The sequence below is a fragment of the Strigops habroptila genome, chromosome 2 (genome assembly GCF_004027225.2).
Source record: "Strigops habroptila isolate Jane chromosome 2, bStrHab1.2.pri, whole genome shotgun sequence".
Taxonomy (NCBI): domain Eukaryota; kingdom Metazoa; phylum Chordata; class Aves; order Psittaciformes; family Psittacidae; genus Strigops; species Strigops habroptila.
Window position 1 is genome coordinate 98,420,633 of NC_044278.2, and position 23,513 is coordinate 98,444,145.

Consider the following 23,513-nt stretch of genomic DNA (forward strand, 5'->3'; position numbering starts at 1 on the left):
TTTGGTCTTAAAGAAGTCTTACGTTACATCAGAACAATTTACTATTTATTGTTAGCACATGAATTACACAAGAACTACTTCAAAGCATGCACTTTCCTGCTTTGTTTGGCAGTTAAGTGTAGGAAATTGATATCACATGAACATCACACTTGATACAAAAAGAAAATAAGAGAACTTCCATGCCAGACTTCATTGAGGAACATTTCTTTAACTGTGTGCTTAACATCCAATATGAGAAACCTCTTTGTGTCTCCACAAGCAGTTCATAATCTAATTATGTTCTAACTAACAAACAGAGTGTGTAGATCATGGTTATTCTGCACTGTTTCCAATTTAACTCTGAACTAATCCTGTTGATCCCTCTTTTCAGTTACACTCTATTCCTATGTCTTCCTTCCCTGACCCTGCCAAACTCAACCTGCCCTCTTTGACCTGCCTGCTCTCCCCTTTCCTTTCTTAGTGTTGTCTCAGCTTGGCTCTGCTGTGAACAGACCTGGGCAAAGCCTTCCTCAGCAGAGACTCCAGCTCTCTTCTGCCTTACAACAGCAACAACAACAAGCCTTGCAGCAGCAGCAGCAGCAACAGATACAAGTAATCCAGCAACTTCACTGTGTTTTAAAAGAATAATAAAGATTTAAAAAATACAATTCTCAGCTCCAAAACAAAACAAAAATTTACCCAATTTTGACTTTTATTTTTCAACTAATGTCCTTACGGTCTGGCAAATGAAAAACGCGTGAATTTTGTAAACTATCATAAAAGATTTAAAATCTGGTTCTCTCAGCTTGGAGCACTGAATTTATTTTTACTCATTTAAGCCATCCACCTTCCCGATTTGCTAACATTCAAGGAGTGCTTGTGGCACATACCTAAATGAGCTCTGCCAGGTGCCAAGAGATTTGAAAAGAGGGTCAATGTAAGTTTGAATGTAACACTGCTACGGTCAGTATGTGGAAGTGACAGCTCTGGCCAGGCATTCCTTTAGCACTCTGTTTTTCAGCTGCTTTATGAAAAAATGGTAATACAGCCTCCTCTTTGTGATACATGTAGAAAATACAATGCATACACTGAGAAGGTATTACATTAAAATGTACTATGTAATCCAAACATTCATTGAAGTTGCTGAGTTACTGCAGTTACTGCGATGGAGAGAAAGGGCAAAGAAACAAAGCTGCCAAGAACACGTGTGAAATGTTAGATATGCCCTCAGCAGGCTTCTGTGCCACTGGTGCTGCTTGACTGTACTCACTGCCCCAGCACATGGTGTATTCCTTTTGTCAACCTGGTGCTTCCTCTTTTGTTTTCTTTTCCTTTTATTCCACACCCCTTCCTCTCATTCTTCCTGATGTGAAACAAAGCTTTATCGTCAACACTAACAAGCTTTTTCTCCCCCTTCTCCTTCATGGCAGCAGTTGCGATTCTTGCAGCATCAAATGGCTATGGCAGCAGCAGCGGCACAAGCAGCTCACCTGCGGCAGCAACAGCATTCAGGCAGCCACTCAAAAAGTAAAAGGAAAAGAGGCCCACTGGCCCCTCCACAGTCCTGAGACTTGCTCCCCCCCCCCAGTACAAAACTGTTTCAGATGGGATTGGTTTTTCTTTTTTTTTTTTTTTTTTTTTTTTTCAATTTAAAAAGGAGAAGGCTTCAAATCAAATCAGTGTTTTATATCACTGGTGGGGAAAATGAACTTTGACGTTACACTGAAATAAATTAACTGTTTTTGGAAGCCAACCCTCCAGAACTTGGAGATTTCATCTATAAAGCAGCTAGTCTGGTTTCCTTAAGTCACTTAATTTTTTAACAGAATGTTCTATCTTGTATTTTTTACCACTCAGCAGCATTGTACATAGTATAAGGGTGACAAACATTTTAGACAAAATGAACTTTGTAAATGTAGTATTGGTATTTGTTTATTTAGTATGAAAGGTTTGTGAACACTGTAACAAATACAATTTTTACCAATCCATTTTCAAAAAGATATCTCATTTTGTTCACTTAGGCTTAATACTTTTTATTACTTTGTCTATCAGCTGCTTTACTTCTCTCTGTCTTGTAATTGCTCTGGTGATACAGTCCTGAAGCTTGGCTCCTGTGAGAGGACTGCCACCTAAAAATTAAAGGAAACAAGTATTTTCTACTAATACTTCAGTTATGTATCTCTAAATGTATTTGCCAAATGAGCGTATTAAGTAATACAGTAATTGTCATGACCAGCAACTTTCACCTGGGGAGCACACAGCAAAGAAAAGAGAAACAAACCAGAGTTATAACAACACACATGCTCAAAATCTGCCCTGAGCTATATGTAGGTCAAGCTGTGACTTCCTGAACTTCAGGCATGCCACCTTTTTGAAAAGGAATTTCAAGAGCAAGTCATTTAATAAGTCCTCAAGTGGACAGTGTTCTCATGAAGCACCCACATTTTACGACAAAAAGCAGGTACCTAACGTGTAGGTCAAGAAAAGATTGTCTCCGTAGGTTCTTGTGTAATGAACTTGGAAGTACCTGGTTTGTGGACAGAAGAGAGTCTGTCGTCTTCATCAGTTACAACAGTCACTGTTCCAGTTGCTAACTCTTCTTCTTCAGCATTTGGATCAACAATGAGCAATGTGCTTGTGAAAGAAAGACATATGCGGAGGTATCAGTGTATTATTGCAAAATACAGATAACATTAATTTTTACTGTAGTTTTTTACGAAATACTATTAGGTGGATTTAGTGCTCAGTGTTATGTTTTCTTACCAAAATGCATTGATTTAAAACAAACAAACAAAAAATGTGGAAGATTCCACATATTCATGTGCATGCATCTTATAATACCAGCTGCTGAAAGTACAGCTTTATGCCAAAGTATCACAGATTTGTGACACCCAAATGCATGAAAATGCCGTTAAACTGCCACTTGCAGTCACTTATTTTGTAGTCATGCAAAGACAATGGCGTTGGTTTTAGATACAGGCTGCACTCATCTCTACCAGACCTTAAGGCAAAACTCACTTCCAATGGTAAATTCACCAGAGTAGTTCTCAGTTTCTTGTCAGAAAACTTTCAACGCCAGACTAGGAACAGGCACAACTGGATTTACTGGGTTCCTTAAGGCAGCCAAAATAAGCTGTCACACATGATATGATGCACACCATTAAGAGAGATTAAATATTGTTATTTTGAACCATTTAAGTTAAAAATAGGGCAAACCAATGGGGGGGGGGGAGGGGGAAAGAGGATCTAATCTACGAGCCAACTTTGCACAAGAAAATCTTGACCTCAAAGCTGAAATTTAAAAAGTCACTAACAGTTTCAGATTGCCATTTAATAGCAGTGATGTAATGAAAACGTAAGTCCTTCTCTACCCTACTCCAAAACATTGCTATATTGATTCTATCCACGTGCACTGTGCAGCATCAGCTATTTGCATGATGCGTAGAGGGACCTGGCACACACGGAGAGTTGTGCCAGGTCAGACTCATTATCTGTGTACTGGTTGTGGCCACAGGAACCAGTGGTGGAGCTGCACAGTGCTCTGCACCAGCGATCCTCACCCACAGCCACATGATCCAGCAACCCAAGAGTTTTACTGATTCGAGGAGGGCTTTTATGCAGAAGAAAAATGTCTCTGGAAGCCAGAGTATGTAAAACACATGCTGTAGAGGGCTGTGTCAACAGATGTACAAAAACTAATAAACGGGCATTTAAAAGAAACCCAGAACACCCAAACCACAAGCCACAGGCACACATAAGCACACCCACCCTCAATATTTAGCTTTAGGAGCTAAAGGGAGACTTGGGTAACTTGTTTGATGCAACAGTTGGTTTCAGTGAGGGACAAAGCCCAACACTCACTGAAAGCTTTCTTCCAAAGGCACCCATTTTTTTCTACTGGCAAGTATGTTTATGATTTGTGTGCACATAATACCCTGCTGACAACATCTGCCCATGGTGCTAGCCAAACTCTCCAGTCTACAAACTTCCAGTCTACATCCCACTTCAGACCCACAAGAACTGGTATTAAAGCAATTAACAGAAGTACTCTAAAGTAATGATCACTTTCTGCTTTGATTCATTTTGGTAATCACTTGGTCAACATTTGAGTTCAGTGCTCCCTGCCCCCATCTCCTATGTGAATGAAAGAGCCTATTAATCATTTCTGCATATACAGATTAACATGCTATAAACCCCCAAAGTCTCTAAACATACCTAAATCTTCAATCAGACTCGTAGCACAGTGAGCATCATCTCATTTGTCATTTTCTACTTTTCAAATGGATGCCACCACAAATCCCTGCTTTTCTTGTCAATGGCAGCAGAACAATACTTAACACATCTGGACTAATGAAAAGCCAGTAAAAATTCCAGGTAAGGAGTCAAGTTATTAGATATGGTTATTTTGAAGTCTTATAATGAGATTCTTTATCTACATGAATAATGACTTAAGAGTGTTGGTCAGGCTACATCTTGGGTAGTTATGTTTTCAGCTAGCCAAAGGTTCTGTTGTTCTTACAGACTATTACTTCCTCTGTTAACCAAGTGCTTGATATACGCTGTTCAAGAACTACCATCTTGTGTATCAGTTATTTACACAGGCTTCTAAAACATTAATTCTTCCTTCTCAGATACTGCAAAAACATAATACTTATTCCTATACTTTTAAGTGTATCTTTTAGGTTGGGAACCAGTTCTGTCTTCAGGAAGAAGTTGGACAGACTTTGTTTTGTCATAGTGCATACTTGTTCATATTACAGAACTACAGGGCAGTTCAACAAGAGAGGCTGCAGATTTCAGATCAAGTGAAACAGCACTGCCAGAGGCTGCATGTACTTCACTAGCAGAAGAGCATAAACATCAGTAGCATCCTCTGTCTCTCACTTCTTCTACATAGTGGTGTTCATAAATACAAAACAGTTATGAACTTACTCATCAAATATAGCAAATGATGTGGCAACCGGATGCTTTCTGATCATCAAAGGATTCTTCTGTTTAAAATTAACTTCTGATGAACCAGTTTCTTCGTTTATAGTAACTGACGGCAGTTGTACTGAAGAGATGAAAAATGACAATGGTATAACATTAAACATTGCTGAATTTAGTAGGCCTAAAGATGTGCAAGACTACCGAAATGTTTAAGCTGTTCTTCTAAGCCACTGAAAATTGATCGGAGCACGAGTTTTGGCTACAGTACTGGTGTTCTGTACAAAAAAAATTACTGAATTTGAGGAAAATATTAGTCTTACAACTACCTGGCCAAGGAATTATTTGATTTTTCTCCTCGAGGAGAACATCCTTCCTTGCACAGAAGCATCACTTGCTTCCAAAATGCCACACAACTACATTACTTTAGAGCCATATTTAACCAAAAGTATTTTTTCCCAAAAAAAAGTCTACTGGACATATAAAAACTAGGAATACAGTCTCATCTCATGAGTTTTAGGTATCTGTAGAATCAGTGAATCTGATCTTCAGGTAACTCTCACTCTGAAAATGAGACCCATACAGTGCTGGGAGATGGAAATCAGGAGCAAAGCAGCTTTAAGAATTCAAAGGCAAGCAATTCACAGTTGGAAAAGGAGGCCTTGCTGAAAGCTCCCCTTTACTCTGCCTCCTATGTGCATTTATAAGCCACATACCTGCGAATAATCAATCCACACATTGCATGCATGAAAACTTTTTTTTCAAACTATAGCACAATAAGCTTGGAGTACTCTCTTGTTCAGAGAATATTTGTGTAAGCAAAGCCCCCAACAACATCTGCCTACACAAAATACATTAATGAGGTAAGAACCTGTTCCAGACATTAAAGTTGTTTATGGCCACTGCTGAAAGATTCAGCTCTCTAACATGGAAGAACACAATGCAGAGTAGCAGTTAGTCTTGTAAGAGAGCAGTAATACACATACAAACGGCTCCTACTCCTCAGGTGTTACACATAGAATCATAGAATAGTTAGGGTTGGAAAGGACCTTAAGATCTTCTAGTTCCAACCCCCCTGCCATGGCATGCATACCATCATTTCCACCTGGGAGTTGCATTTTAATAATTTAGCATTCAAATGACAGGAACCAAGTAGTCTTAAGGAACTGTGACTCAGCTACCTATTCATCATTACTCAAAACTAACATTTCTCCAAGCAACACTAATCCCAGTGTGTCTCTTGCTCTAGAGAAGACTTACCATTTTTTAATGCTGCCAACAAAGCGAAGGCACTGGCATCCAAAAGGTTTCCATCGTAGTCCAGACATATAATATCACAGTATAGCACCCAAACAAGCTATCGAAAAAGGTTTGTACATGTGAGATGTTACAGCAGCTAAGCAAATGGTGCAAAATCTGAGAAAATGCTGGCTATGTGACCAAAGCTACTTACTTATATTGTACAATTTTTACACTTCAGATGTAAACCAAGCTATAAAGACTAAAAAGCAGCAACAACCTGTAACCCCAAATACCTTAACATCTCAACACCGATCCTGTTAGTACATCTCTCTTCATTGTGAGATATACCTTACCTTGCCGTTTGCAATACATAGGTCTTCTTTCTCTATTATCTGTGAACTGAAATAAAATGAGATGGTAAACCAGGAAACAGAAAACTGTCTTGCTGAGTTGTTGTATTTTAAGTGCACTAAGATTGTTCTTACTTGTCAATCACATCTGCAATGAACTGGCTTGCTGCTTGAGCCTCTTCACCAGGAGGGCCAGAGCGAAACCTCGGTGAGCAGAGGGATGGCAGTTCTACATTTGGAACTAAGTAGCAAGAATCATTAGTCATAAGCTAAAGAAAGCAGGCAGTAGGATATCAAAAACAGAAAGAAGACTATACACACTCTTAATACTATTTTATGTCTTCAAATTAAGGGCAATTTTTCAAGTCTTCCTACTTCTCTCAAAAATAAAATTAGGCATGAATTTGTATTAAAGAACTTGCAGTACTCCGTACTCAGAAACTATATAGTCCACAGAGAAGCAAATACTCCTAACTACCACCTTCTGTTTGCAATCCTGCTATGAACATGACCCCACACAAATGCTTCCTTGAGTGTTAAGCATTCTTAAGCTGAGCAAGAAACAACAGCATTTTCACACTACTGCCTGACTTTACTGGTATGCCATCTGCTTTTCATCAACCATTAAAACCTGATGCTTTAGACTTGAAGCAAAACCAGGCATAAACATTTGTGAAAAAAATGAAAACCAACACCTAAGCACAATCAAGCTTACTGAAAACAACATACTTCAGAGATGCCTTATAAAAAGGGAATTTGTCTAAGCTCTCAGTTCCCACAGAATTACTATATTTCAAAAGAACCTCCAAACAGGAGTGAAGACGTGCCCCTGGGACTTCCACAGTTCTTCCAGAAATAAACAGGGTTTATGTCACCTTGCATGCCACAATCTTTTACAGATGAACTGCCTTCCCCCTTCTAGAATACAGACTTCCTTCTGGCACAGGTTTGTTTTCAGCCTGGCCTGGAATCAGCAGTAAGAAGGTAGCTGTAGATGGAAATCTCACAAGAAGAGCAGCGGGAATTCTGACATTTCTGAAGGACCACTGCTTATATGCCAACTTGGAAACTGACTTTAAGTAATACAATTTTACCCAAATTCATTCTTCTTTTAAGAGGCCTGAAAAGCTTACCAATATATCCCTTATTAGCAGAATCTTCTGTGGGTGTAGCAAGTTCCTGGGGAAACAAACAAACAAACAAAAGACAAAACCTAAGAGATGAATTTTGTACTAAAAGATTTTCCAGCTATTCTATAAAGAAACAGTAATTTTCTTGCAAGTTATCATTACAATGAGATTTACAAGAGCCACTTTTATCAGTCCCTGTCTGTATTCTTACTATAGGAAAACTCAGTACAGGGATGTGCAGTGATTTGTCTCATAGTTCATGGCAGTCCAGCAGTGAAGTTGAGGCTATAAGACACTTAATAATCCAGCCAGCTAATTACATATACATTTATTGATCAAGATTCAGTAACTGCTCAACTATAGAGCTTTTATCTAGAAAAAAAAAAAAAGACTTGATTTTTGTATATGTCTTTCCCCATACACAAAAATGCACATTCTCAGACTATAGAGGTAGGGTCAGACAATTCCACGTCTGAAAGTAACTCAGGTGAAAGACTGTAATTGTGTCTGACTGGTATATTATTGTAATTGTACAGGACAGTCATTCTAAACACAAATGCACAAGTTCAGCTAACAGCTAAATTAAAACAAAAACCAACCATACCGCTTTAACTCCACAAATCACTGTAGTATTTCCAAACTTCACGAGGGCAGAACCATCTGCAGTTGTAATTGAACCTGAAGAGAGAAAGCGCTGTTAGCGAAAAATCTATTTTCCAGTTCAGAGGGCCTTAATTAACACCCACCTTCACGAAATGTTTACTTTCCATCACTTTATACTAAGCATGGGCTAAGCAAAGTCTCAATGAATCCAGGGTGGGAAAAGAATCTATATTAACCAGTCAATCACACAGAAGGGTTGAGGCCGGAAGAGGTCGCTGGAGGCCATCTGGTCCAAGCACTCTACTCAAGTAGAGTCACCTAGAGCTGGTTGCACAGGACTGTATCCAGATGGCTTCTGAATATCTCCAAGGATGAAGACTCCACAACTTCTCTCGTCAACCTGTGCCAGTGCTCAGTCGCACTCACAGGAAAAGCATTTCTTCATATTCACAGGCAACCTTCTGTGTTTCAGTTTGTGCCCATTGCCTCATGTCCTGTCACTGAGCACCACTGAATAGAGCCTGACTCTGTCTTCTTTACGCCCTCCCTTGAGGTATTATACACATGGATAAGATCCCCCTGCACTTTCTCTTTTCTAGGCTGAACAGTCCCAACTTCCTCAGCTTCTCTTCATAAGAGAAATGATGCTCCAGTCCCTTCATTATCTTTGTGCAAGAATGGCAGGTAAGGTGCCGTCCCTCACTGCATAAAGAGGTATCTTGCTTCTGCTTGAGACAGTTGCTCATCAAGCTTAGAAAAAAGCAGAAGCCAGGAATCACTGCCTCTTTTAGATGCCATCCAGTGCACCCATTTTGCACTGGTCAGTATACACCTAGATACTGCCTTCAACATCTATATCAGATGCTGCTGATCTGAGAGACAAGCTTCCATGACCACTGAAGCTGTGCACGCCAGCCCAGAAGCAGGACTGAATAACAATGCCCAAATCTATCACCATATCATGCGTTCTCATTAGCGCTCGTTTTCAATGAGCTAAATACAAATCCTTCCTCTTTCTTGTTCCAAAATGCAGGAACCAAGAAATCTGATCAGCAAGTCACGAAGGTCACTACTATAATCTGAGATTAGTAATACCTCCTCCATTATTATTCCAAATAAGCACTTGCCTATGTTGACAGTGGTTGCCCGGAATTCACCCAACTCCCGTCCATCAGGTCGACAGTTCTCTTTCTAAACAAAAAATATAAAGTTCAAATTAAAAAACATTTTATTTAATAACACACCAGTATTTTTTCTATAGGAATTAATATAAAATAGTATTGTCTTCTTTTTAGCAGATATATGCAGCTACGAAAATGCTAGGGAGATCTCCATCACATTCTAGCCAGTTTTTCATCAACTGATAGGCAGTTCGTGCTTGTAAGCCTGAAAAAAACCCTATTTTTTAATTTATTAATATATATAACAATAGATTGATTGTCTCAAGGTAAGTTCTACAGGCTAGATTCAGAATATCGCCCAAGAATGAATACTCATTGATACCTTAAAATGAGGCTTTGTACCCATCTGCACTGTTCAGGTTTTGTAGGCAATTTCCCTCCCCCATCCCCACCTAGTGCAGCTCTTAAAACTAATGTTAGGGTGAACTAAAGAAAAAAAACACACCAAAACACAACACAACACCCCCCCCCCCCCAAAAAAACCCCAACATTCAAATACTGTCAGTCAGAAGCTGTACGCTACCTGAACCTTGTGTTAGAAGTCGCACCAATTCACCATCATGCTAGATATGAATTATTACTCATCACAATTTCAAGCTTCTCAAAAGAAAATACTTTTGGTTCAATTATGAGAACCAAAACTGACTGCTATAATACTGGACCCATTTCTAACTTGATTAATATTACCTTAGTAATGGATAGACTAACTTAATGTACCAAAAAGTCAGTGGGCCTCCTTCACTGTTATGGTGGGCACCGTTAGCAGCAATAGTCTCTATTACTTATTTTAAGTCGCAGCATCTAAAAGCCTGGTCTAACATAATTTTGTACTAGACACAAACCTGCATCACCATCTTGGTCAAAGTTAATTCACACTCCTTTCGAGGCCAACAGAAGCATTTACTCATCAAGTCGAACAGGGAACACAACCTGCTGCCGCAAAAATGCCACAGAGAGGGAAAAACACATTCTGAAGAGTAGGACCATTCTTCCCTCGCTCAGTGTGATTTCTGGCTTTGCCTTATAGGTTCAGGTTTCCACACAGACAAATTAGAAAAGTAGAAGCAAGCAAGAAAAAAATTGATTACAAGCAATTTATACATGCATATTGTGTTTTACTCACCAAAAATCTTCTGTAATATTCCAATGGTTCCACAGTTCTAAAACAAACAGAAAGAGAAGTTCACATGCAAGCTCCCAAGTAGGCAAGAGAAAAAAAGATACACAAGCATTACCTACAACAACAAATAACTTGAGAATCAAAATAACTGACAAAGCTGCTGAACAATATTTAAGCATAACATTACAATGTTCTGGAAAGAAGGATGAGAAAACTCTAACCTGATCTAAGAAAAAGATCTTTTCACTTCCAAAATGTTTGTATAAGGAACCTGCCTGCACGTACACCTAACAAAAAAGTACTAGCTTTCACCTCAGTAATCTTCACTATTAGTTTTAATTTAAAAGGAGCATTTATTGAGACAAAGGTGTAGAATGTTTCTGCAGAAATGCAGGAGGGGTAATTTTATTACAGCGTCTGAAATATCCGTTAGTTCAAGGACAGCATTCAGACATACAAAATGGTTTAAATTAATTTTAGTCTTGAAATGTTACGGTTTTTCTTAGAATCTTTAAGAAAATCTAAAATTGTGAAATATGCTTCATACTTGTATATGCAGTTGAGAAACAATTAATGCTTATCATTAATTATATACTATTAACAGCATTTATGTATTAGTATTTTAAGCAGCAAACATTAAAGTAAAAAAAACCAAAAACAACCCTCATAAAATTATTATGAGTATTAGAACAAAGCCTTCTCTGTTTTGTTAAAATAAGCACATTGGGGGGGGGGGGGAAAGGAGTAACTGGAAAAGGCAATTTCTCCAAATGTAAACTAACATATAGAGGTATCACAACTCATGATGGCAAGTATGAACTAACCTCTGTAGGTTTCCCATATGTCCTGTACTATTGTTTTTTATTCCAAACACATGGCCTGTTCTCTTCCAGTTCACTTAAAGGCACTTGCTAAACCTTGGTTAACACATTTAAGCCAAAAATCTGAAAGAAGCAAGGACACAGGGTGCCCAGAGAAGCTGTGGCTGCCCCATCCCTGGCAGTGTTCAAGGCCAGGTTGGACGGGGCTTGGAGCAACCTGGTCTAGTGGAAGGTGCCCCTGCCTGTGGCAGGGGGTTGGAACTGGATGAGCTTTAAGGTCCCTTCCAACCCAAACCTGTCTGTGATTCCCACACACAGAGAATCCTGTTTCAACCTGTATCTACGGCTACCTCTTCAGCTCGCCCGGCCCCGGCCCCGGCCCCGGCCCCTGCCCCGGCCACCTCAGCTCCCCGCCGCTCCCCACCGGACGCGCCTTCGCCCGGCCACGTCGCCCCGGTACCGGACGCCTCAAAGCGCAGCCGACACCCAGGTGCCCCGCGCACGGCCGTGAAGCGCCGGGCGCCCAGCGGGAAGCTCCACGGGAGCCCCCGACAGCCGCTCGCGACTCCGGGCGACGGCCGGCTGTCATGCCGACCGCACGGCAGCGGGAAACCGCACCGGAACGAAAGCGGTAACAGAACAGGCGCTGGAGCCCCCTCCCCTTCAGCGCAGACGCTGAGCTGCGGCAGCGCCGGTTGGTGGCCGTCGGGGTCTTCACCCCGGTCCCGCCGCAGCCCTCGGGACCGGGCCCAACACTCACTTGAACGCCTCCGCCATGACCACACCGCTGCCGCCCCGGATGTGCCGCTGCCCCCCCGGATGTGCCGCTGCCCCGTGACCGGCCGGAAGCCCTCCCAGGCGGCATGGCGGTGACGGGCTCCTGCCGCTAGGGGGCGCCGACGGCTTCAGCGCCAGTCCTCGCCGGAGCCGCCGCTGTTGTGCGTTCTCTTCCGCGTCGCTGTCGCTGCGCGATAGGGCGGCGCTTGCGGCTCCGCGCCGCTTCCGTCGGCGGGGATGGAGCTCCCGCTGCCCCCGTCCCTGCCCGCGGCTGCAGCCGTGCTGGCGCTGGCGCTGCCGGGCCTAGCCGCCCTCCTCCTGGTGCTGGTGAGAGCCGCGCCGCGGTCACCGCGGGCCTCCCGGGCAGGCGCGGTACGTGGGGCCGCGCTGCCGCCGCCGCCACAGCGGTGCGGGGCAGGGGCGATGCCGGCACCGGGCCTCCCGGGGGGCTCCACGGCCTGCAGCCCAACCGGGAGCCACCGGGGCTGGCCCGGGCTGGGCTGGCGGCAGCGCGGGGCGCACCCGGCTCGGTTTGTGCAGTGGCTGGTGGGGCTGTGCCTGCGTGTGGTGGTCTGTGGGGATCGTGTTTTCGCAAGGCGTGGGGTGAAACGCCTCGAAAACGAGTGTTTCCTTCTCACAGAGTGTCTTGTAAAATATCCCCGTAATGCGCTTACACCCTGACCCCTTCGTGGGAGTCCGGCACGTTTCGGAGTGACTGAAATACCGTGCGAGTGTGAGAGGTTTGACACGTGGAGAGTGATACTCCACTGCGCACCAACAGTACCGTGTATGTGGTGTTCCCAAGTACTCCTGCTCCCAAAGCCCAAGTTCCACAGATTTATTTTAACTATGCATAAAGTTGACTGGAGCCTCCGTTTTGCAAGCACATATGGACAGGACTGATCCTGAGTAGTGTCATTGGTTTTGGTGGCTCTTTGCATGTTCAGAGGCAGCACCAGCTTGTGTTGTAGAGATTACTCAGGGTAGGGGCAGCGGGGCTTGGGCCGCCACTTGGGAGGCATCTACATGCTTTGCGGTTAAAAGCCAATGATGCTGACAGTGGTCAGAGTGAGTGAAGCGGTGTCATCAAATGGCATGAGAAGGTTTTGGTCCTGTGCGATTTGGTCAGCGGATGAAGGACCATTGGCCCAACTCATTACTGGAGTATAGCTGGTTGCGCCTTGCAGCACATTCAGCAGTTAAGTAAACCTTTAGTAGAAGGCTCAATGATGTTTTCTCATTTATTTTTCTCTTGCATCACAGATTTGTATGATTGCTCATGTAACTGCCAGAAAAATGCCAACCTTTCACCGACATGAAAAAGAGAAATTCTTCGTAAATGCTGAAGGCAGGAAAGAATCTGTGCCAAGTATCCATGATCCCCCTACCAGGGAACTCTCTGTTGTTGTGCCTTCGTACAATGAGGAAGACCGATGTAAGATTTTTATTTTTTTTGAGAAAAAGAAGAAAATCTATCTGTTGTTGCTTTAATAATGCAGAGGTCAGTTTATGTTAGCAGTAGATTCTGGCAGGCCAGATTATGTATCTGATTTGGACATAGTTTCTAGAAAACAGTCCAAGTACATTGAATTTCAAAATTAAGACACTGTGTAACTTGATTTCTGCTGCTAAAAATAGCAAGGAGCATTTGTAAGGAACCTCTTTATTTTAATGAAGTCCAGCAGAATGGCTGCTCGTTGCTTATGTAAATGCTGTAAGGCTAGAAGTAGAAAAAGACTTTTTAAAATTGATTTGAGAGTTTCCCACTCTGTACACAACAGCTGCAGCTTCAGACAAGCAGAAAAAAAGGATGATCTCACAGGTCTCTGACTTGGCCATATATGTATCTGATACTAAAAAGGAGAGGCTTTCAGATGCAATAGAAATAATCAAGCTCTAAAGCTGTACATGGGGTTGATTTGACAGCGTATGTTGTCATTCATTTTCTTGGTGAGTGAAAATACTGAGCTGTTTGGCATCCCATGAAGAGAGATGTTGACGAAGTATATCTGGACACAAGGTAGGCCTGGCCCTTTCTCAAGTTTAGTGCGTTCCTCAGTCCTGGGTCTCGTACACCTGTTTTCAGTAAGCTTCATGTGGTTTTCATTTAGTTGTCCCTCTCTTTGGAGATGGAATAATGACCTGAGATGTGCTAAGGAATGAACATGCAGTGCAACAACAATTGTAAGGTTGAATGTCTTTCTAAGCTGCAGATAAATCAGCTGCAAAAGTAGTGGCTATTCGCTGGCTAAAGTATCAGGGCCAGCAGCCTTAGTAAGAGAAGGCATGCTATTGACTAGCATTAGGAATTATCTTGTTGCTTAAATAGATCAAGTCAGTGCCAGTTTGCAGGGTCAGTCATGGACAATGATTATTTTTGTTCCTTTAGTATCGTGTAGATACATATTTCAAAATGTAAAGTTTGTTCTTCAGAAGAAATCTTTTTATCATGTCTTACATGTGTGATTTTCTTCAGTGTTCTTTTTGCATTCAGACAGGACGGGACTTAATAGTTGCAGGTGTTAAGCTTGTTTACTGAAGGTAGTGTTGTATGCAAGAGGACATTTGCTCCGCTTTGCTTTGTGGTGGTTTTCAGCTTGCTTGTGCAGGTGCTCTTGGTGCTTTGTCTGTTACGATCTACTAACCTGACCTCCTCCACCTTTTCTCTAGTGCCTCTTATGATGGATGAAGCTTTGGATTATCTAGAAAAAAGACAGGTATTTTAATTTTCCATTCAAAGTATATTATTTTTATATGCATTATGTATAATAAGTCAGTGATCTACTCATGTTGTTATTTTGGTGTACATTAAAACACTGTTATTTAGCCACTTAGAAGCAATGTTTCTGTCTCTTATCAGTTATTTTTAAATTGAATGCTGGAAAGTATTTTTAAATTAAGTAAAAATTTAATATACTACTACATGAGAAAAAAGTCTTCGTATGCCTAACATCTTTCCAAGACACAGATTAAGGATTAACCATACATTTAGCTTTCTAAACTAAACCCTGGTTTGTTCCAGCAAATTTCTTAAGCATCTCTTCTCTGGTAAGAGGCCCATTCTGAAAGTTTGTGGATTTTGTTTTGTCTCTGTTTTCTTAACATTGCCGTTGTTTTGAGCTTTCATCTTTTAAAACTTCAGTTGATTTTTTAGTTCCAGATGGTAGCTGAGGAAAACTGTGAAAAGCTGATGTAATGGATCACACATTAAATATGGCAAAAGTCTTTAATTATGCCATCTTAACAAATTTACATTATGGTATTGGTGTCTGTTGGCAACCATGGATGGGTTAAAAACTGATAGGGAGAAAAGAATGCTGATGTTTGAAATACCTACTACCTACTTAAGAAATTGCATGAAATGCATTATTTCTGGTTTTATTTTTAAGAAACGAGATCCTTCATTCACTTATGAAGTAATAGTGGTGGATGATGGTAGTAAAGATGAAACTACAAAGGTAAGAAAAAGAAGTGTCTCACCAATCAGAGGTATGGATTTCTGTACTGTATTTGTGGAATATAGCAATATTTTGCATTTATATTTTGGTACTGCAAGTAGTTACCAATTAAAATTCATGTTTCTGAATACTTTGTTATAGTCCTGTATGCCTTGTGGATGGCACATACACACATGCATACATATATAATTATTTTGCAAATACTACTATTATTGATTGGCAGCTGTGACAGCCATTTCCTGCAGCTGAGATTCTAAAAATTCTAATCTTAACTTCAAGAAATTTCTTATTAAATACTCTACATGTGCACAGTGATGCAAATGTGAGCTTGAGGAAGCTAAAAAGCCTTTTTTAATCACTGTTCTATACTGTGATTGACAGAACAGCTGAAAGGTTGTGTAGCCCTTTCCCATACCCTTCATGGCATTGTTCATTTAAAAATCCCCATGCCACTGGTAGTGTTTTCAAAACAGTTCTGCATTCTTCTGCTAGTTTGATGCATGTCACTGGAAAAAAAGGCTGGCCAACTTGAGGAGTTTTTTACTACCGCTTAGAAGATGTTTGAGTTAGCTGCTAAAATGAATGCTCCTTTCTCTTTTACTTCTCTTAACCTTGTCCGCTAAGGATTGCTTGTATATATATTTTTGACTGCTTTGCATTCTTTCTAAATTAACTGAGCACACTATGGCCATGGGCTTCTGGATTTACAAGGACTTGATATAACTTTTAGAAAAAAATAGAGGAGAAAACTCATGCTTTCTCTTCCCCACGACATGGAACAAAATGTGCACATTCCTGCAGTGTGAATGGGATTTTAGATCACTCTGAATTTTTGTTTAAAACCACAGATAGCAGCAAGACAAGTGAAAAATAGGTAGCAGTAGTAGAAAATCATTTTTCTTTGATTAACTATAGGTGTTGGTGTGAAAGGTCAGTAATAGTATGATATAAATTATATTAGTATTGAGACTTTTGGACTTGGGTGAATGGGGTTTAGAGTTACTTGGGGTGATACCCTGTTCTTATAGAACATGACTAGCTTCTTCACTCCTCTTGTGTTGGCTCTGAACTGGTTTTTGTTTTCCCAAACAGACTTCAGCAGACACTGGCAATGTATTTGTGGTGCCTGAAATGGTTATAGCTCTGTGCTATTAATTATTTTTTTAAAAAGGGTGAGCAAATGTAAACTTCTATCTTGATTTCTGTTTTTGTTTTATGCTGGTTTTGTGTGTCTTATCAGGTTGCAATGAAGTACTGCAAGAAATATGGAAGCGACAAAGTGCGAGTGCTTACTTTGGTAAAAAATCGAGGGAAAGGAGGAGCAGTCAAGATGGTAATTGATACTTTCATCTCCTTCTCTGTCTGAACTACTTGTGCCCAAATATGCAGCAGCTAGAGTTGTGCTGATGGACGTTTTGAACTCAATGCATTAACAAAATTAGCATCAGAAAACTGAGGACAGGTTCTATAAATGAAGGCAAAAGCTCTTTTTAAAATAACCTTATTTTAGATCTTGAAAACAGTATTCTTGACAGGAAGATCAATAACAAAGATTTTTATTTTTTTTTACATGAGAGTTCAGAAGGAGAAAAAAAGATAGATTTGAATTTCACGTTCCTGCTAGTTCCGCTTAGAAATAGGCTTGCATTTAAAAAAGCGACCAAACAAGTAACCTTTTACATATTAAAGTAAAGCTTTAGTAGAAAAAATAGAGTTATATCTGCAAACATTGCTTTCCATGTCATGGTTGTGGTTTTTAAAATGGCTAACAAACAATCTCATGCAGCAAAGTTTGTGTTCAGTGGAGCCCGCTGATATCACCTGCATTTGATAACAGAACCAGCACCATTTATGCTTTAACATATTAATTTTCACATAGATATTATCATAAAATCATCATGTTCTAAAAATAAAATAGCTGTTACACATTTAGAAGGAACATTTTTTTCCTAAAATGAATGACACTTTTATGAAAAAGAGTTGTGTCATTTATGGGTTATCAACGACTGCCTTTTAAGCTCTATCTTTAATAAGTCAATTTAAATTAGTTTTTTATTAAACACAAGTAACTATAGCAAATGGAGAGAACATTAAATTCAAATGTATGGAGCTTTTGTAAGGGATGTAATTATGAAGTTATTCCAAGAGAAGGAGAAAGATTCTCTATGTGATACGTTTTTACATTACAGAGTGTAAGGTGGATGTATATACTACTGCTTCCTCGACAGGTTCTTCTAAAGTCACACATGCTTGGTTCCAGCAGTACTTTTGGCAAACCCACTGCTAATTGTTTTCCTGTCTGGACCCCTTCAAAAATTGGCAAAAATGTCTGACCAAGAATATGGCAAAACAAGCCGAGACCTGTGCATCACAAATGCTTTGCAGTGATGCTGTGACTTGAGACTTACTATTAAAAACTAATTTAAGATTCTCTCTTGAATTCTCTTGAAACAGTGTTAAGAAAAAATAGCACTGCATCCTCCTTTCCAAATGACAAAGTAAAGCTACCTAGGGCAGTGGCAGCTGCTAATCACTGCTTATTTGTGCTCCCCTGTATAGCTGACTGTAGCAACTTGTTGTCTCTTGGGATTTTGGTTTGTAAAGCTTTTAGTTTGCAAGCTTCTCTGGAGAAAGGATTGTTAACCTTTCATGTTCATGCATTGTCTGTCGCTGTGGGACACTACTCAGTGTGCAAAGTCTTTATTACAATATAAATTGATAAGTTGTTAGTAGCAGAATATTAAGACTCACCTGTTGTATTGAGTCTTTGCCATACCACTGTTCTAGTTACTTCGTTAGGTTTTTCTGAGTGTCTTGTAGCTAGCTTTAGATAAATACTGATTTTAAAGGTGTTGGTATTTATTATTTTGATTGCAGGGTGTCTTTAGTTCTCGGGGGAAAAAAATTCTTATGGTTGATGCAGATGGAGCTACAAAATTTGCAGATATTGAAAAAGTAGAAGAAGGTCTAAAAAATCTTCAGCCATGGCCTGTGAGTATAAATTCTCATGTTTTTAATTTAATGCATATGCATACAGATTGATTTTTCTAATTCTCTTCAGCTTGAGTTTTTTGAGATCTGGTTGAAGATGTAGGTGTAAGTCTGGATACCAAGGCGTAAGCCTAGAAGCTGCAAGAATGGGCTGTCAGAAGGTGGCTTTGCCAGAATTCTTACCTCCTTTGTGTACACTGTGCCTATTTCAATGCAGTACATAATGTTCTATTGAGCATTCTTCCTTTGAAGTTGTTCTTCTCTGTATAAACACCATGTGTTGCCTATTCAGTTAAAAACCAATTTTTTCTTTGTTAACTGCTTTGTATTTTCCTTTCATCTGGTGTCATCCTATATACCTTTAAGGATGCATCTTAATTTCACTCTGTTTTTGGGAGTTTCAGGAATTTACGTTCTTCCTGTCCACCTATGTGATTGTGCTCAAGCAGGATACAATGCCAAAATAAAGATAAAGCAAGCTTTTGCTGAAGCAAACTATTTATACTGTTGATCACAAAGGATGCATCTTAATTTCACTCTGGTTTTGAGAGGTTCTCAGAGTTGTTAGTTTAATGACGGTATTTGGAAGAACTCTTATTGTAAATCAAAATTCAAAAACCTGTGGAACAAGAGCTCCTCTCTGCGTAGTCATTCTCTTTTGAGTGCTTAACTTGAAAGAGCTGAGGCTTATTTTCTGCTTAAATGCAGATGAGTGAGGTACTTGTAGCTAGTTTCTGGAGGTGCTAGAAGCAGTGTGCAGCCTTCCAGCGGGAGCTGCGGGGGATGCTTCCTGCCCTGCGAGTGCAGGGACACAAGCGCGGCAGCCACCGGGCGGCGGTGTTTGGCTGATGCTGTCTGCTACCAAAGCGGCGGCAGCAGTAGCTGCTGCTTCAGCATCAGTTCGGCACTCTCAAATACACCAGATTGGAGAGATTTCATGTGCGAAGCAGTAGCATGAGAATAATTTTAAACCTTTCATTTTGATCACATCTTTTGATTAATTTGAGATGGTATTTTTGGCTTATACCGTGGCATTTTATTTGTGTGAAGGTACATCAGTGCACCAAGTAGTTTATTCTGTTATCCGTGCCACAGTACAATATTTAGTGAAAACATATATTATAACACCAAGTGCCTAGGAATGCTGAATGCTTATCTGTGCTGTTTAACACATTAACAGTATGCATACCTCAGAGGAACAATGTAAGCTAAACCAGACCTGAATAAATTGCAGCAATCTCTATGCAGCATATACAAAATGTGATAAATTTTTAATTGTAGAAAAGACTGATTTTAGCCTCAGAAACTAGCAGTAGAAAAAGTGCAGCTAAGGAAGCAGAAAAGTATACTGCTTTGAAGTTTTTTATTTTACAGTTCTCAACAGAAGATTCCACTCACTCAGCAAATGTTAGTTTAAGTAATAACTCTTTAATTTGTATTCCTGTGCAGAATGAAATGGCTATTTCCTGTGGCTCTAGAGCTCACCTGGAGAAGGACTCAGTAGCAAAGGTTTGTTTCCGTTTCCTGCTGTGTACTAATACTCAAATACTTCCATTATTTGATGCTGTGCTGCATATTTTACAATTAAATAATCAATATTTGTAAAAGAATGGAAGCTAAAAAATAGGGAAAGCTTTTCATAAGTTTTTTGATCGTTTTCATAAGTGTAGCATGTGCTCCATCATATACAAAGGATGTATATGCCTGTATATGTGCCTGGATGTCTAGGCACTTTGAACTGGTTTGGGTTAGTGTTCCAATTTATGGATTTAATTTTCCTAGTTCAGAACATCTTACAAACAGCTTCTAATCCCTGACAGAGTTGGTAGCTGGGTACAGTACTGGGGCTGGAGCGGAATGCAACTGATGAGTTCATTTTTATTGATCCCCTTCCAGTGCAAGAGCTTGACCTGCAGATCTTGAAACCTGTTTCAAATGAGTTAGGCATAATTAGCAACAAACTGTTTGAAGAGTATCTCAGTTCCTGAGCAAGTGCTGTATTTTTTCCATATTACTCATAGTAAAATTTCTGAGTTTTGAACACACAGACAGCACTGTTCTATGTGTGGGTTTTGTGGAATAAACAGTGGTGTATAGGCTCACAGTCTTATTTTGCATCTGGTTTTCTGATGTCTTGGCAGACAGTAGTTGACAAAGCACAGGCATGGAACTTGTATTGCAGCAGACGCATTGCTGGACTCATTTTTTCAGCATCATTGGATGTGCTCATCATGTTGAATGTTCTCAAGAGTAAGCTTTGTTTATACTGATGTTTAATACTTGAAATGATTCTAAAATAGATACACAGCTGCTAAAATAGTTCCAGAAGTTCAGAAGAAGTTACACTGGTAATCTTCAGCCACTGGTAGATCTTTAATTTCTTTCTTCTGGCTTACCAGGCTTCCAGTGGAGTGGCTCACTGGAAAGAGTTCTTGTAAACACTGCTGTGGGTACGTTAGTGTCCAAACAAAACAAAAAAATCCTAAACCTTCATCATTATTAGAAATTAGGGTAAATTTTGGACATGCCACTTGCTTGCTAGTAGCACAGAATTTACCATTTGCAGTTACTTGTTACCTGTGCAGGCAGTGTATTCTGGACATATTGCTACTACAGGGAGATCATGTAGCTGATAAATTTGAGCCCAGAAAAAAATGCTTCATTGTGTGGTCAGATACTGAATATAGATAAACTTTCTTTAGTGATTCCTATTTCGTTTCATGTTTGAAGGTCTTGCTACATGAGGGAGAGGAATTGGAACAGAACTTTATCTTTTAATGCAAAAGTACAATTTTTAGGATGTGTCAATCCTTTGCTTCCTGTTTCTTCCCACATTTCTGACTTTCTGATAGTCAGAACAGGCTACCAGTTGTAGCCCGTTTCATTTCCTCACCCCACTGTCCCTTGACTGAAAAGGAAAGACTGCCTTTACTACATTGGAAATAGACTATTGTGTAGTGTAGCAAGTATAAAAAAAATTGCAGAGCAATATTTGAGAAGTTGGGGTTTCTCTCTGGGCTTAGTGGTATCTGAAATAGTAGAATGAAGACGTGATAAGCAGCTGTATGGGATTTTTGAAGACCAGAATTTCAACCTTAAATTCAGTCTCGAGATCAAGAATTGTGTTCTGCCTCTAGAATTGGTAATGTACGTTAATGAATTCATAGTATGACATGCATAAAGTCATGGGAGTGATAAACATAATCCAGGAACATTTCTTTGTGGAGTAAGTGCACAGTTTCACTGGCTGACAGTCATACAGCCTCTTAGAGCTTCACTTTGGGGGCTAGTAGCCTTGTGTTCTTGGTCACACCCTGGTTCACCTTCACCAAAAGAGCCATAGAATCCACACCAGACCATTTTTTGAGAGGCACAAGCTATGACTTTGAATTTCCTTAAGCCAAAGGCTATTACATCATAAGCTGAGCATCTTCCCATTTTTCAAGTGAGGTTTGAAAATACTAGCTTTAAAGGCATCTCTTATCGCCCAGAGATGCTTACCAGTTAAATTGTTGGCTCCTAAAGATTTGTATAGTATTTGGCTTGCATTCTTAGATGCAATCACTTAAATTGAGCTTAAGACCAGCAGTGAGTTCAGAAGCGATTTGTGGATCTAGTTGTTTAGGACCTGTCTGCAATAAAAGACTAGTAGGGGCCTCTGCAAACCCAGAGACCAGCCTTTGGATTCCATGTACAAAGTTGTCTGTATGATTATTATGTCAAGAATGAAAGTATAACCAAAGAGTAGGCTGGGAGAACATGTACCAGGAACATAAAATATATTTGTGAAAGCAAAAGACCAAAAGAGGTGACTGTGTAACATTACTGGAAATATAAATACTGTCTTGCACAGCAACTGTTACTTCAGTCCTGTTATTTACTTGGGCCATCATATACAGCACAAAAAAGTTCATTCTTATTGCATTCCCTAAAGTGCCTTAACACAATGTGTGCAAGCTCTGGAGATCATTCAGTCTTGAATGAAAGAAGTGGGTGGCAAACAAGAAGAGATGGTCCCATTTGCTGGGTTTTTTTATATTATAAAACTTGGGTTTATTATTACTTTTGTGTCAAAGTAGCAGCTGGAACCTTTTTAGTGTGTGTTCTTAGGAGTAGCAGTCTTTGTGCACTCCTGCTGGTTTACTCTCCGTTGTTTGTCATGGTAAGTTCTGAATTTGTTGGACCTATTCAACCAATTTTTAGGAGAAGAAGAGGCCTAGACAGAGAAGGAAAAATAGCTTGGAAGTGTCCAATGGAGTAGAGCGTGTAGCATGCCATTCCCCCTCCTCCTTCACTGTTACTGGGGGAATTCCCAGAGAATCGTGCAGAAGATACTATGAGTGTCCCACTAATTAATTGAAATCCAGGTGCAGGTTCCTGCTCCACTTGGTAAGGCGTTATCCAGAATGGAAATCTGCACTGAATTAGGGAAGGCAATAAAAAAGAACTTGGACTTTTCGTATCCTAAGCCAGCACACTAACCATGCACTTGACTAGCAAGTCTTTCCTTTTCAGCTGTAATTTTGTTTCACTGTAACAATTGAAAAATTCTGGTTTCACTCCAGTGCAAAACAAAAACCATTTACAAACTTTGAAAGCTATCATGAAACAGAATTATTGTCCTGTAAGCCAGCTTTGCTCAAATACTTCACTCATCACCTAAATACCACCATCTAACTTCTTACCTTTTGTCCACAGCGCTCTTACTTTCGAACTATTCTAATGTATGGGTTCCACTTCCTTGTATGGTTTCTCTGTGTCAAAAAGATCAGGGACACACAGTGCGGGTTTAAACTTCTAACCAGAGAAGCTGCCTCACGGACTTTCTCAACACTTCATATAGAACGCTGGTAAAGTCTTCCTTTTTCTGTTGATTTTTCCTAATTTAACATATTTTTGAAAAAGTGATTTCAATATTGCAGCTACTGTGAAGCA

General features: G+C 40.2%; 3 protein-coding genes across 19 annotated transcripts in view; 2 read left to right on the forward strand and 1 right to left on the reverse strand.

Moving 5' to 3' along the window:
• The window catches only part of SUPT20H (SPT20 homolog, SAGA complex component), a 35,494-nt gene extending 32,737 nt beyond the window's left edge, over positions 1-2,757 (forward strand). For 6 of the 14 annotated variants that reach the window (XM_030477668.2, XM_030477665.2, XM_030477672.2 and 3 more), the window contains 2 exons: positions 461-591; positions 1,410-1,573. In XM_030477668.2, coding sequence (XP_030333528.1) covers positions 461-591; positions 1,410-1,547 — 269 coding nt within the window. In that variant the 3' untranslated portion in view covers positions 1,548-1,573. Of the gene's footprint in view, positions 1-460; positions 592-1,409 lie in introns of all 14 variants that reach the window. The other 8 variants (XM_030477676.1, XM_030477670.1, XM_030477675.1 and 5 more) reach the window with 5 other exon arrangements.
• Positions 1-12,291, reverse strand: EXOSC8 (exosome component 8). 2 transcript variants are annotated; one of them, XM_030477682.1, is made up of 11 exons: positions 12,113-12,291; positions 10,535-10,571; positions 9,358-9,421; positions 8,232-8,305; positions 7,631-7,676; positions 6,633-6,738; positions 6,501-6,546; positions 6,166-6,262; positions 4,912-5,032; positions 2,507-2,613; positions 1-2,108 (listed from the first exon to the last, which is right to left on the reverse strand). In XM_030477682.1, the coding sequence occupies exons 1-11, from the start codon at positions 12,127-12,129 to the stop codon at positions 1,993-1,995; spliced, it is 831 nt and encodes a 276-aa protein (XP_030333542.1). In that variant the 5' UTR covers positions 12,130-12,291; the 3' UTR covers positions 1-1,992. The 2 variants fall into 2 exon arrangements, with proteins under 2 accessions (XP_030333542.1, XP_030333541.1); XM_030477681.1 differs by lacking the exon at positions 12,113-12,291 and adding an exon at positions 11,754-12,106.
• The window catches only part of ALG5 (ALG5 dolichyl-phosphate beta-glucosyltransferase), a 24,943-nt gene continuing 13,664 nt past the window's right edge, over positions 12,235-23,513 (forward strand). The window contains exons 1-8 of one of the 3 annotated variants that reach the window (XM_030477680.1): positions 12,235-12,456; positions 13,393-13,564; positions 14,800-14,846; positions 15,519-15,587; positions 16,828-16,920; positions 18,465-18,578; positions 20,028-20,087; positions 23,277-23,428. In XM_030477680.1, the coding sequence (XP_030333540.1) occupies positions 12,367-12,456; positions 13,393-13,564; positions 14,800-14,846; positions 15,519-15,587; positions 16,828-16,920; positions 18,465-18,578; positions 20,028-20,087; positions 23,277-23,428 (797 nt within the window). In that variant the 5' untranslated portion in view covers positions 12,235-12,366. Of the gene's footprint in view, positions 12,502-13,392; positions 13,565-14,799; positions 14,847-15,518; positions 15,588-16,827; positions 16,921-18,464; positions 18,579-20,027; positions 20,088-23,276; positions 23,429-23,513 lie in introns of all 3 variants that reach the window. The other 2 variants (XM_030477679.1, XM_030477678.1) reach the window with 2 other exon arrangements.

Coding starts and splice junctions, on each gene's coding strand:
- EXOSC8 (XM_030477681.1), bottom strand. CDS start 11,941: ATGACAGCCGGCCGTCGCCCGGAGTCGCGAGCGGCTGTCGGGGGCTCC. Junction 7,677..8,231: donor TGATTTGTGGAGTTAAAGCG/GTATGGTTGGTT, acceptor TTGTTTCCCCAG/GAACTTGCTACACCCACAGA. Junction 2,109..2,506: donor CTCTTCTGTCCACAAACCAG/GTACTTCCAAGT, acceptor TTTAATTTTTAG/GTGGCAGTCCTCTCACAGGA.